Genomic DNA, 11,422 nt, shown 5'->3' on the forward strand with positions numbered 1-11,422 from the left:
AAAAAAAAAAAAACAGAAGACAAGAAGAAAAACAGAATCCAAGACTTGTACATGCAGGGCGGCCATGCAGGGTGCTCCCTGCCCCTACTCAAAAGCTGCCACTGAACTTGGCCTCCCACATGTGTCCCCTGGACACAGCCTGTCCTGTATCTGTGGGAACACGGAAGGCCTGGCCCACCCCAGGGTGCTCATGCATGAGCTGTCCCAGCTGGCTGCGACCAGGACCACGGGTCACAGGGAGTCCTGGGGGCTGTGCCAAGGCTGCAGGGGAGCCAGTGGGCCATGACCTGGGACAACCAGAACTGAGAGAGGACAGGAAGGAGGGTGAAGAGGAAGGCAGACTCAGGTCACAGGAGGGCCTGCGGGGCCTGGAGGAGCTGGTACCCCAGGGCACCAAGAGAGCAGCTGGCACTTTCTGGGGACCCCAAGCAGAGTCAGAACAAGAGGGGCCGTGTCCTATGTCCACTATGCTGTGCTGCTCCTGCCCCACCTATCTCACCAGGAACTCAGAGCAAAGGGCAGGGCCACCTTGTTTACCCCTAAGGAGGCCGAGACCCAGACCCAGACAATGGGCTACACTGGTATGCGAGCCCTGGGCTCTGGTAGCCTCCTGCTGTAGACCTGGGTTGCAAACCTAAGCCTACCTCCTTCTTCAGAAGAAACAGAAGGGTCTGAAATGAACAGACACGGCAGGGTTTTCTTGCCCCCCAAAGGGGTCTTTAAAACCTGCTTCTCTTTGCCTCCTCAGGGTTCCCCTCTCCCACTCCCCACTGACTGGATTTTCAGGGCTTCCCGGGGCCCAGGTATGGAGGGAGGCTCTGAGGACCCTGCCAGCCTGGGGCCCAAGTGCTTCTGCCAGACCCCGGGAGCAGCAGCCTGAGAGAAGAAATAAACAAGCTCACAGGCCACCTTCAGCCTCTAGCAGTGACTGTGTCCCCTCCCCTCCCATCACCCCGGCCCCCACATCTGTGGCGGTGGCTCCCAGCACTCATCATTCTTCCCTACTTCCTGACGATCAGAGATCCTGACATCCCAGATTATTTTTAGTCCACCCGCCTCTGTAGCTGGGCTGTGGGCGCTGGGCCTCACTCCCCACTGCCCCCAGCCCCAAGGGGACAGACTGGGGTCAGGCGGAGTGGGGGTTGGGGGGGCTCGGAGCAAAGAAAGACCCAATCCTCTTTCTTGTCCCTCTTTCCAAGTCCAGCCCACTAGGGCCTTCCCTAGGGTGTCACCTGCCATGGCCCCCAGTGCTCTGTAACCTTGGAGCCGCTGGCCTCTCTCCTACCTGCTGGTCACCACTCACTGCCTGCCTGTGGCTTCCTCCCTGTGCATGGGAGGCTGGGGTGGGAAGGGGCCCAGGAGTCCTGGTGGGTTCCACACGAGGCCTTTTGCATGGTTTCTCTTAGACCAGCGGTCCAGCTGTGACTGTGACCAGCAGGGCACTGCCCACTCCAGTGTCCCAGCCCTGCCCCTCCCACCTCAACTCCACACGGCCTGTGCAGCCCTGGGGAAGCTATGCCATGCTCAGACCCAGTTGCTTACCCTCCTCGGAGGTGGCTCAAGGAATGCATGCCATCTGTCCCTACTCAAGTCTGTCCTGGAGGCCCCAACTCTTCCCTCCTGGGAGGACCGCTCATAAATGTGGTTTCCTCCACCTCATCACACTTCTAGGGATATTTTGGCACTTCTGAGAGATGGTGTCGGGGCAGCCTGCACCATATCACCATTTGCTGGCCAAGGCCACAAGGTCCTGGATATCAGTGAGCAACTCATATGAAGTAACTTGACACACACCAGGGGACCAGGGGTTGCCGGAGTGGGACGAGCAGGACTCCCATGTCTGCAGAGCACGGGGCAATCTGGGACCCAAATTCCACTCTGGGGACCCCAGAGAGCAATACCATCTGCCTGAGAACAGCCCAAGGGGACCACAGGGACCTTGGGACCTTTCACCATGGGACAAGAGACTCTCGAACCACTCTTGCCTTCAATGCTTCTGAGAGAGGGGGCCCCCGAGGGGTCCCACCTTCTTGCCCACTCTGGCCAAGCCCCAGGTTTCTGGCTCTAGAAGCTCCTGATCCTGTGCCAAGGTGCTGTCCACTGCAATCTCTCTGAGCAACTCCTTCCAGATGCAGTGTTCTCAAGGTCCCCAGGCACTCCTGGAGGACCCCTATCCTGGTGGGTTTGCTCACACAGGACCAGACCTTTCACTTTGGTAATCATTTACAAAGGCTTGCCTGGGGCTCCCTGAATCCCTGTCTGTGCTCATGGAGTTCTGGAATCCCTTACTGATGTCTGTCATGGACACAGCATAGAGTATAGACATAGATATGGTGTGTTTGACACAATTGTCTGAGAACTTTCTCGTCCCAGTTGTACACTGAGAGAATGACTAGAGCTGTCTGTGGGAGGGATTTGGGAACCTTGAGAAGCATGAGGGGAGGGAGAGTAGGTTGAGCGGCGTGGGTGCAAGACACAGCTAACTTCAGGGTACAGAATCTACCCCTCCTTCCCAGGTGTCCCTGAGCAGTGGGTCAAGGATACCTGTGACAAGAGATTCTACCAGCTCACATAGGAGAAGACCTGGAGATCTGAAGTACCTCAGTGGCTCTGCCTTTCAGGGTGCCAACTCTACATCCTAACACTGTAAAGAATCTTACCTCCCAACACCCCTCCAAGCTCAGCGCAGCCAACATTATCCATTTGTAAGAGTGAGGAAATCGAGGCTCAGAGAGGTTTAGCAGTGTGCGTCAAGCCACACAGCCAGTAAGTTGGGCTCTTCACCCCTGTGCGCCCTCTCTAGCCCTCACCCTCCTCACCCAGCCCCATCTACATTTCCACCCTCCAGGGCTAGTCCCTGCCACTGCCCCTCTGAGGCCTTGGAGCTTTACCTTGCTCTGTGGGAACAGTTCTCCAGCATCTAGCTCTGCCAAAATGGACTCTCCCAGCAGAATCCCAGCAGAATTTCACTAGGAAACTACAGAGAAAACAAAAACAAAACAGAAAATGAAAATCCTGCGTCGGAGACATCCCCAGAGCCCAGGGTCACCAGCTTCAGATGACAAATGCCAGGATGGCCCCAGTCTGCTGGAAAACTCACCAGCCCAAGAACTACATCCTGGGCACCAGCTCTGTACTAGGCTCTGACATGGTGAGAGGCAACTGAGCGCCTGCTCTTACGCTGGCCGCACAGCAGAGGCCCTGGGCAAGGCCACACCCTGCTGTCCTTCCCTCTGGCACCAGGCTGCAGGGCATGTTGGTTTATTGTTTGGAGTCACATCTTCCCCATGTCACCTGAAGTTCTATGGAAACAAAGTCCCTATGTGCCAACCTCCATGGTCTCTTCTCACTTCCTCCTCTCGCCCCCAACAATGGCAAACTTGGGTAGATGCCATATCAAGTCCTGCCTCCCCTCCTTGGACAGGAGGTGACTGGGGTGTCCTTGAATTGGGGATGGGACTGGGTGGAGGCTGGGTAGGTGCAGGCAGGACAGAGGAGGGAGTCTGATGGCCAGGAGGGGGTGCTTCTCCTCAAGCCAAAGAGCAGAAAAGGAGGGGGCTCAGTTTCCCCTCTTCTTTTACCCTGCCTGGTGGCCCAAGATGTCATGAAAATTGAAGCCCAGAGAGGGAAAGGGATCTGTCCCAGGTCACCCAGCAATTTGGCCACCCTGCTAGAATCTGCCAGGGTGTCGGAAAAACTGAGGAATCCCCCAAGCTGCTAGCTGGCAGCCTTGACTCCAGGGGCCAGGCCAGTGGAGGGGGAGGGGCCGCAGCTTGCCCGGATTCACCCCAGGACAGCTGTGAACAGGAGGCACCTACCAAAAGGGCACAGAGACCGTGGAGGGGCTGCCTCGACCTCCCCACCTCTGCCCTGGGAGGTTTAACCCTTACCTCCCCTCCCCCTAAGGGCCCAGGGAATCCAAGTTGCAGGCCAGGCCGCCTCTCACGCTCCGTCCCTCACAGCTGCAGCTGGGCAGGGTGGGAAAGGGACACAGGGACACCTGGGTCCCTCTCCACCACAACGCAGTTCTTTCTCTCTTGAAGTGGCCCCAGGTCGCCAAAGGAACCAGGAAGTAGGGAGAGGGGGGTCACTCCATGGGAGCCCTGGCCGCCTGAGTTTGGAAACCTCCCACCCCTAGGTTCCCTGTCCCCCACCCACACAGGGAAAGGAAGGTCAGGACCCTCACACCTGGGCTGGTCAGCACCTCCCCCAAGGCCCAGCCTGAGAGCCAGGGGCCCCAGCGGGCCCCAGCAGGGACAGAAATAGCCCCAACTTCCCAGGCTCTTTTTTGGTTTCCATTCTGTTCTGGTTCCCTCGAAGTCACCACTGGTCCGTGGAGTCTGCAGGGGCCGGAAAGAGCCTGGATCATCTCCCCCAGGGTGGGACAGAAGCCAGAGGTCCACAGGAGGCAACTTGGGGCTTCAAGGAGGGGGAATGGTCCCTGAGGCCCCAGAAGTGAGAAGGGCCAGGAAAAGGGATGAGGAGGAGGGGGCTGGAGCCCCGGGGACGCACAGCCTCTCTTGCTTTGGAGTCACTGCTAATCAATAGAGCCACAAGGCCAAGCCAAGGGCAGAGCCTTTGGCCCCGGGCCAACCTGGGTGTGAGAAGATCAGAGCCCACAAATGGGAGGGTGCGACCTGACATCCAGGCCCTGGCCAGTGCCGGCCTTGACCACAGCCTTCCTGCACAGCCGGAAGAAAGGACGGATGCGAGAGTGAAGAATCCCAGGATCTAATTTTAGATGGTGGCGCCGGGCCCTCTGCTGACAGGGAGCAGTGCCAAGAGGGTGAGGGCTCCACTCCCCTGCCTGGGCTCTTGCTCTAACAGTGCCAGCAGGCAAGACCAACCCCAGAGCCACATGCAGTCTCTGCTAGGAAGACCCTGAGGCTGGCCCAGGCGGAGCTTTGCAGGGCTGTCAAGGAGACTGAAGCCAGGCCCAGATAATGACACTGAGACTGGAATGGGTGGGTTCCTGTCTTGACACCAGCTGACCCTAGCAAGTGTGCTCTCTGCCTCAGTATCCCCTTCTGTAGAGCATAGATAACAGTAGCATGGATCTCAGATGGAGCTCTAAGAGTTCAGAGCTGTCCTAGCTCCCCCCCTTACCACACATTCCCCGGCACACAGGTGGACCTGGTACTCCAGACTTGGTGTCCAGTCCAGCACAGGGGGACAAAGGAGAGGAAAACAGCCCTACCCTGCCTGTGAGCCTGCCCTGGGAGTGGCTGGTTAATGCCAGGAGCTGTGTGTCCAGACCTCCCAGGGAGCCAGGCCAGGAGGGCAGAGGGAGCCCCGCTTAGGAGCCCTGGGGCAAGACAAGGACACAGAGGCCCCGCGAGGAACCGTAGCCTGACCAGGGCAACCCAACAGATGTGGCAGGACCAGGACATGAACCAGGGCTGCCTCCCCTCCCCTGGGACATTCATCATTGGGCATGCAGCCCCAGCCCAGTCCTGCCACCCACAGCCACCAGGCCCTGTGAGCAGAATGCCCAGAACACCAGGGAAGCCAAAGGTTGCCCAGCACCAACGGAGCAGGGCGGATTCCTCCTCCCACTCAGCAAACCCAGGGGATGGGCCTCACGTGCCCTTCCCAGAACCCCACCACCACCCATGCTCGCTGGAAATGCACAGAGGACGGGAAGGATGCAAGGCCTGATTACCCCCATGCCTCCGTCTAGCTCCGGCTCTGGAGGCCCCAGAATCTTTGTGCTTTGCTTCACTTTGCTTTGCTTTGTTGAGACAGTGTTGCTATGTAGCTCAGACTGGCCTTGAACTCACAGCAGTGTGATCTTCCTGCCTCACACACTCACACATTCTGCAGCGATCTTCTTGCCTCACCCTCCCCAAGTGCTGGCTTTGCAGATGTGTGTCACAGTGTCCAGCCTTAACTTCCCGAGAGGATAACCAGGAATGCTGTTGCCACAATGCTCCATAGAAGAATTCTCAGTGGCTCCAGCTTCTCAGCAGCTGTCCTGAGGCAGAAGTTGACTTGGAAGGCCCCAGATTCCCCCAGAGCAGTGGCAGCAGGCAGGGTTTCCCATTCTCACCTCTTTAATTGTCTCCTGGGTTGGGGCCACCATGCAGCCAAGGACTGTCATAAGAGTGGGGTCTTCAGAAGGTGGGTTGCCTGCCCAAGACTGCACACTTCCACCTGATAGCTGCCAGCCCCCTGCTCGCCTCCTGTCCTCTGCCCCTCAGTTTTGTTATCTGAGAAATGAACAAGTTACCCAAGTGAAGGCAAGCCCAATGGGGCCAGAGGTGACTCAGTGGTAGAGTTGGCCTAGCATGTAGGCCTGGGTGTGATTCCCAGCACTGCAAGAAGGAAATGACCAGCTTACCCATGTCTGGCACCCAGCAGGTGGTGGCAGAGGTGTCCTGGATATGGGCCTGTTCTTCCTTGGGTCTGAAGGTAGGGCAAGTGCTTCCTCACAAGATACCACATGCTGGGCAGCCTGGGTTCTAGAGTCAACTCTGCTGCCATGTGTCTGTGTGAGGCCACTTGAGGCAACTCATTCTCTGAGGCTGTTTTTTCCTCAGTAAAATTCAGGGACTGAATTTTATTGAACTGTCAGGAATGGGAAGCCCAAGCACACAAATGCTCACACATTCTGCAGCAGTGACAGACATGAGCAATTGATCACAGCACAGCTGCCTACTGAATCCATCTAGATGTCATCTCAGAACTTCCAGGCAGCCAACACCACTGAATAAAAGCTAACTCAAAAAGGGGACCACAATTCTCCTGCACCTAAATTTTAGTTTTATGACCCCTGGACCCAGCTGGGTGATCTTGTGTCTGTTTCCTCTTTTGCAAAAACCAAGAGTATGAGAATTAAATGAAACAATAGGGGCTGGAGAGATGGCTCAGTGGTCTAAAGCACCTACTTGAAACAAGCTTGGCAATGCACAGGGACTGCGGTGCAATCCCCCAGCACCACATGCCAGCCAGCCCCGCCCCCTGGTGGGCTGAGCTGGACACACACACACACACACACACACACACACACACATAAATAAATGTTTAAAAAAAATGAAACAATATTCAAAATAGGCTTTCAAATACACTTTTTTGTTGGCAAAGCCACCACCATGGTGGTAGGCAAACTGGGGTCTCAGCTTATTGTCCCTAATAGAAGTATAGGACAAGAAACATGAAGATGGTAAAAAGCCTAGGTTCTGGGCAATGTGGGAATAGCGAGGTGGCCCTGCAGTCCAGACTATACACCAGTTGCTCCCCAAGACCCAACCTGAAGGGCACCTGCTCTGGGAGGCCCTCCCCATCCCCGGCAGCAGGTACTGGGCTTCTCCAGCCCCCTTCACCAGCACTGGCTCATGATAATGACCAAGGATGCTGTGGGGGGCAGACAGCTGGCCCCAGCACTCCAACCCTTGGAGCCAACACCCCTGCGTGTAGCACAGAGGCTGAAGAATACTCCAGCAGCCTTTGGACAGTGAGAACTCTGCTTGCTTATTACAAAATATCCTTTATTGATAAAATAGCTCAGACTTTAAAAAAAAAAAAAAACCACTTGCATGTTACAAGCCATAATCTCAAGGCTCCTACAGGATACATGTGATTAGCCAGAGGATGGTCACCAGCCGGTTGGTCTGCTGAGCCCAGCCTCCCCACCGCAGCACAGGACAGTGTCCTGGCTCACAAGTGCAATCAAGTGAGGACCAGGCAGGACACCCCTCCTCCCCTGGGGTGACTCTCTTCCCAATCTGGCAGGCCCATCAGAGCACCAAGAGCTTCTGCTGCTCAGCCCGGCCCCTGCTCCCCAAGCTAGGAGGCCTGCTGGCCCAGTATGCAGCCAGACAAGCCATAGGGACGGCTGGAAAATGTCTTTTGCAGGTGTCCAATTGTTCCAGGCACCAGTTTTGGGGGCAGGGAGAGAACAAGGAAGGTGAGGCCCCTCGGCCATAGCTCACATCACGGCAGAACTCTAGGCATGGGCAAGTGATCCACTGGTGGGACCAGTGGATGCAGCACAAGGACCTCACTGGCCCAGCAGCTTCCCCAGGCACTGCACAGGCAGCTCCTGACGAGTCTATGGGTCCCAGCTTGCCTGCCCCAGCCTCAGCACACTGCCAGGGGACTCTGCCACCCTCCTGGGCTCTCTGCACAGACAGCTTCCATGGTGTAGCGATTTTTAGCTGTCTCAGGAAAACTATTTGCCCACTGCAGACAAAAGACATCCCCTCATGGAGGTGGAAGCCAAAGTCACTGAAAACCCTCTTGATGTCATAGGTGACATGTGGAGAAGCTGTCACCCAACACAATAACCCAAATCTCTGTGGGCGCAAGAACACATTCTCAAAGAATTTCTGTAACTCGAAATAGTGATTCTGTGTGCCATTCGCCACTTCCAAGCTGGGGCAGGAATTCACACACCCCGGAAACAGAACAAGAGCCTCCAGAAAGGCGGGTGGTGGTAAACACACGCAAAAAGGGATTTTTATATCACCGGATAATCACTTCTGCTGGTTCTCCAGTGCGTTCCCCTGTGGAGCTCAAAGCTTTCTGCAAAGCCTTTCATCTCCCTGCAGCAAGTAGGCGGCGAGCTATTGTCGCCCTGATTTTTTCAGGGGCTGAATGCCAGCCATCAGGGAGCTCCCATCGAGGCATCCGCATGCCCACCTGCCTGCCGGAGGGGGCCAGGTGACAAAAGTGATCCATAGTTCTGTTCTTTAAAGGAGCCTCAGATCCCAGAGCAGAAGGGAGAAGGGTCCAGAGGCATTTCAGCCTATAAACCCCTCCCGGCGCCCCATGGGGCCCACGGAGCCCAGAGTGGATGAACGGTCTTCATTCTTCCTTTTCCTCAGCAGCAGCAGGACCTCCTGGGAAATGGGGAAGCTGGCGTCCTGCTCTTGGGGTAGGGGGAGATATAAAGAAGAAACAAAACACCACAAGCAAGTGACCTGCCAAGGCACACACGGTCCTCAAGAAATAGAAACCCAGCTATGGGCCCTGGGGGACTGAAGGAGAAATACCCTACTGGGAAACATTTGGGAAGGCCCAAGTGCGTTCAGCACAGCTCAAGCTGCCTATGCTCAGAAAAGGGGTGCAGAAGAGGTCCCCCCAGTGCAGAGCCAGCAAAGGGAGGCATTCACAGACCCCTGGGAACGGCACCTCTGCCCTAACTCCTAGGAACTCCCAGGATGAGGCCTACAGGAACTGGCAGGGACCGGAAAGCCCCCAGAGAGACAGCCACACAAAGCAGGGTGGGCAATGGGGTGGCCCTGGCAGGTACCCCACCCAGGCAGTGGACAGGTGGGCTCACCAGGCTGTCTGGGTCCACCGGCGGCACAAGATCCTTCGGAAGGCACGGCGAAAGTCCTGGTTGAAGATGGTGTAGATGACGGGGTTCAGCGAACTATTGCAGTAGCCAATCCAGAAGAAGAATTGGAAGAGGCCATGGGGTACCTTGCAGTGCTGGGGACAGATGGCACCCAGGCTATAGCTGAAGAAGAAGGGGAACCAGCACAGCACAAAGACACCAATGACCACGGCCAGCACAAAAGTAAACCGCTTCTCCCGAGTCATCTGGGTCCGACGACGCCACCACTGCCCACCCACAGCACCCACGCCCTTGCCCAGCAGCACCTGGCCACGCAGGGTGGCCAGCACCCGGGACCCCTGTGGCTGCTGCAGGGGCGGGCTGCACACCGAGGCAGGAGAGACTGGCGTTGCCTGAGGCTCACGTTCCTCCTCCTCTTCAGCTTCCTCCTCCGAAGGTGCTATGCCGACACCCTTCTGGCCCTGGCTTGAGGTGGGCATTGCAGCCCAGCTGGGTGGCAGAGACCTGTTCCCAGGGTCTTCAGGGGCCTCTCCCTCCTCCTTCTCCCCAATGGGCTTGTGGTTTCCATTGGCCTCTCCGGCAGAAGACAGTGGTGAGGTCAAGGGTGGCACCTTGGCTGGGGCTGGAGGCTGCCCAGGGGCAGGACGAGACTGGTTTGACTCACCCTCCCCAGGGCCACCCTTGGCCCTGGGACCTCTGCGGTGGCTGCGCTTGGCAATCAGGTAGATGCGCAGGTAAACCAGGATCATGATGAGGCAGGGAGCAAAGAAAGATCCGATGCTGGAGGCCAAGATGTACCAAGCCTCTTGGTTGAGTTTGCATTGAGGGCGTCCATGGGACTGGGGACCCTGGTCGCCCTTGTAGACGAGAGGTGGCAGCGAGATGATGGCCGCTATGAGCCACACGGTGAGGATGATGCACTTGATGCGGCGCGGGGTGCGCTTGGAGTTGTACTCCAGCGCGCGGCTCACGGCCCAATAGCGGTCCAAACTGATGGCGCACAAATGCACGATAGACGAGGTACAGAAGAGCACGTCGAGCGCAAGGTACACTTCGCACCACGTGCGCCAGAAATACCAGTAGCCCAGCAGCTCGTTGGCCAGCGAGAAGGGAATAATAAGCGTAGCCACCAGGATGTCGGCGGCAGCCAGCGACACCAGAAACAGGTTCTGCGGTGCGCGCAGGGAGCGGCTGGTCAGCACAGCCAGGATGACCAGCGCGTTGCCGAAGATGGTAAAGAGAATGAGGAAGGTGATGACTGCTGCGATGGTGGCGGTGGCCTGCACGGAATAGGGCTCCTGGTGGTCCATGACGGGACCAAAGAGAGCGCGGATCGCCAAGCGCGCACTGCGGGACCACGCGCCACCCTGCTCGGCTACACTAGGGTGTCGCCCCGGGGGGGCGCTGGAAGCCGGAGCCCCATGTCCTGGCCAAACGGGACCTAAGAGGTCCGGGGACACCTGCGGCCAGCCACCGTCCTCCTACATCCTCTTCCGCCGGCGCCCTGCGTCTCTGCTGTCACCTTAAAGTTTTCCAAGTTGTCCCTCTACCGTCCCGGTGCCGCCTGGGACGCGAGGAAAGCGGCGTCGCTGCGAGCGGGCCTAGCGGGCCCTCCGAGGTGTGGTGCGACGGTCCCGAGGAGGCGCAGAGCCGAGGCGCTCGCTTCCTCGCTGGCTTTCGCCCGCAGCCGCGCCTGCAGGCAGCCCGCGCAGCAAGGGATTGGGGCGGGGAGCGCGCGAGGAGGCGGAGCCGGGGGAGGGTGGGGGCGGGCGGGGGCGGGCGGGGCACTCCGCAGGCTCTGCGCCCCCACCCCTTTCCCTCCCACCGCAGCGCGGCGAGGGGCCAGAGGGGCCCTGCGTCTGGGGTCCTGGGGCCGCTCTGGGAAGAACACGGGCAGAATAGGGAAGGTCGGTGCGTGCGGGGACTGAGTCGCGGAGCTGACGCGTCCGTGGGCACTGAGAAGGGGCAACTTTCCTTCGGACTGTGACGCCGGGCACAGGGCGGTGGGCACGAGCTGCTCTCCACTCCTGCTGTCCAGCAACCCCAAGGAGAGGAGATCGGAGAGTTGGGGCACAGAAGCTTATAAGCCACTCCAGCACCTCAGCCGTGACAGGTGGGGCC

At 58.0% G+C, this 11,422-nt stretch overlaps 1 protein-coding gene and 1 long non-coding RNA gene across 3 annotated transcripts in view; both read right to left on the bottom strand.

Moving 5' to 3' along the window:
• LOC111817254 overlaps positions 1-3,222 on the bottom strand; it is a 16,977-nt gene extending 13,755 nt beyond the window's left edge. Inside the window, exons 1-2 of the long non-coding RNA XR_002821496.1 lie at positions 3,101-3,222; positions 2,892-2,977 (exon numbers count right to left, since the gene is read on the bottom strand). This is a non-coding gene — a long non-coding RNA (uncharacterized LOC111817254). The remainder of the gene's footprint in view (positions 1-2,891; positions 2,978-3,100) is intronic.
• A 4,252-nt stretch (positions 3,223-7,474) lies between these two features.
• On the bottom strand, positions 7,475-10,885 carry Adra2b (adrenoceptor alpha 2B). Of its 2 annotated transcripts, none has more exons than XM_004633157.3 (2): positions 9,284-10,885; positions 7,475-8,864 (listed from the first exon to the last, which is right to left on the bottom strand). In XM_004633157.3, exons 1-2 carry the CDS (start codon positions 10,609-10,611, stop codon positions 8,822-8,824), a joined length of 1,371 nt encoding a protein of 456 aa, XP_004633214.2. In that variant the 5' UTR covers positions 10,612-10,885; the 3' UTR covers positions 7,475-8,821. The 2 variants fall into 2 exon arrangements, with proteins under 2 accessions (XP_004633214.2, XP_023573269.1); XM_023717501.1 differs by having other exon boundaries at positions 7,475-8,869.
• Positions 10,886-11,422: the final 537 nt, after the last annotated feature.

This window comes from Octodon degus, unplaced genomic scaffold (genome assembly GCF_000260255.1).
Source record: "Octodon degus isolate 3935 unplaced genomic scaffold, OctDeg1.0 scaffold00052, whole genome shotgun sequence".
Taxonomy (NCBI): domain Eukaryota; kingdom Metazoa; phylum Chordata; class Mammalia; order Rodentia; family Octodontidae; genus Octodon; species Octodon degus.

Excerpts from the sequence above, each read along its gene's own strand:
- Adra2b (XM_004633157.3), bottom strand. The coding sequence starts at position 10,611 with ATGGACCACCAGGAGCCCTATTCCGTGCAGGCCACCGCCACCATCGCA. Across the intron at positions 8,865-9,283 it reads CGGTGGACCCAGACAGCCTG|GACGCCAGCTTCCCCATTTC; the intron begins GTGAGCCCACCT and ends CCCCAAGAGCAG.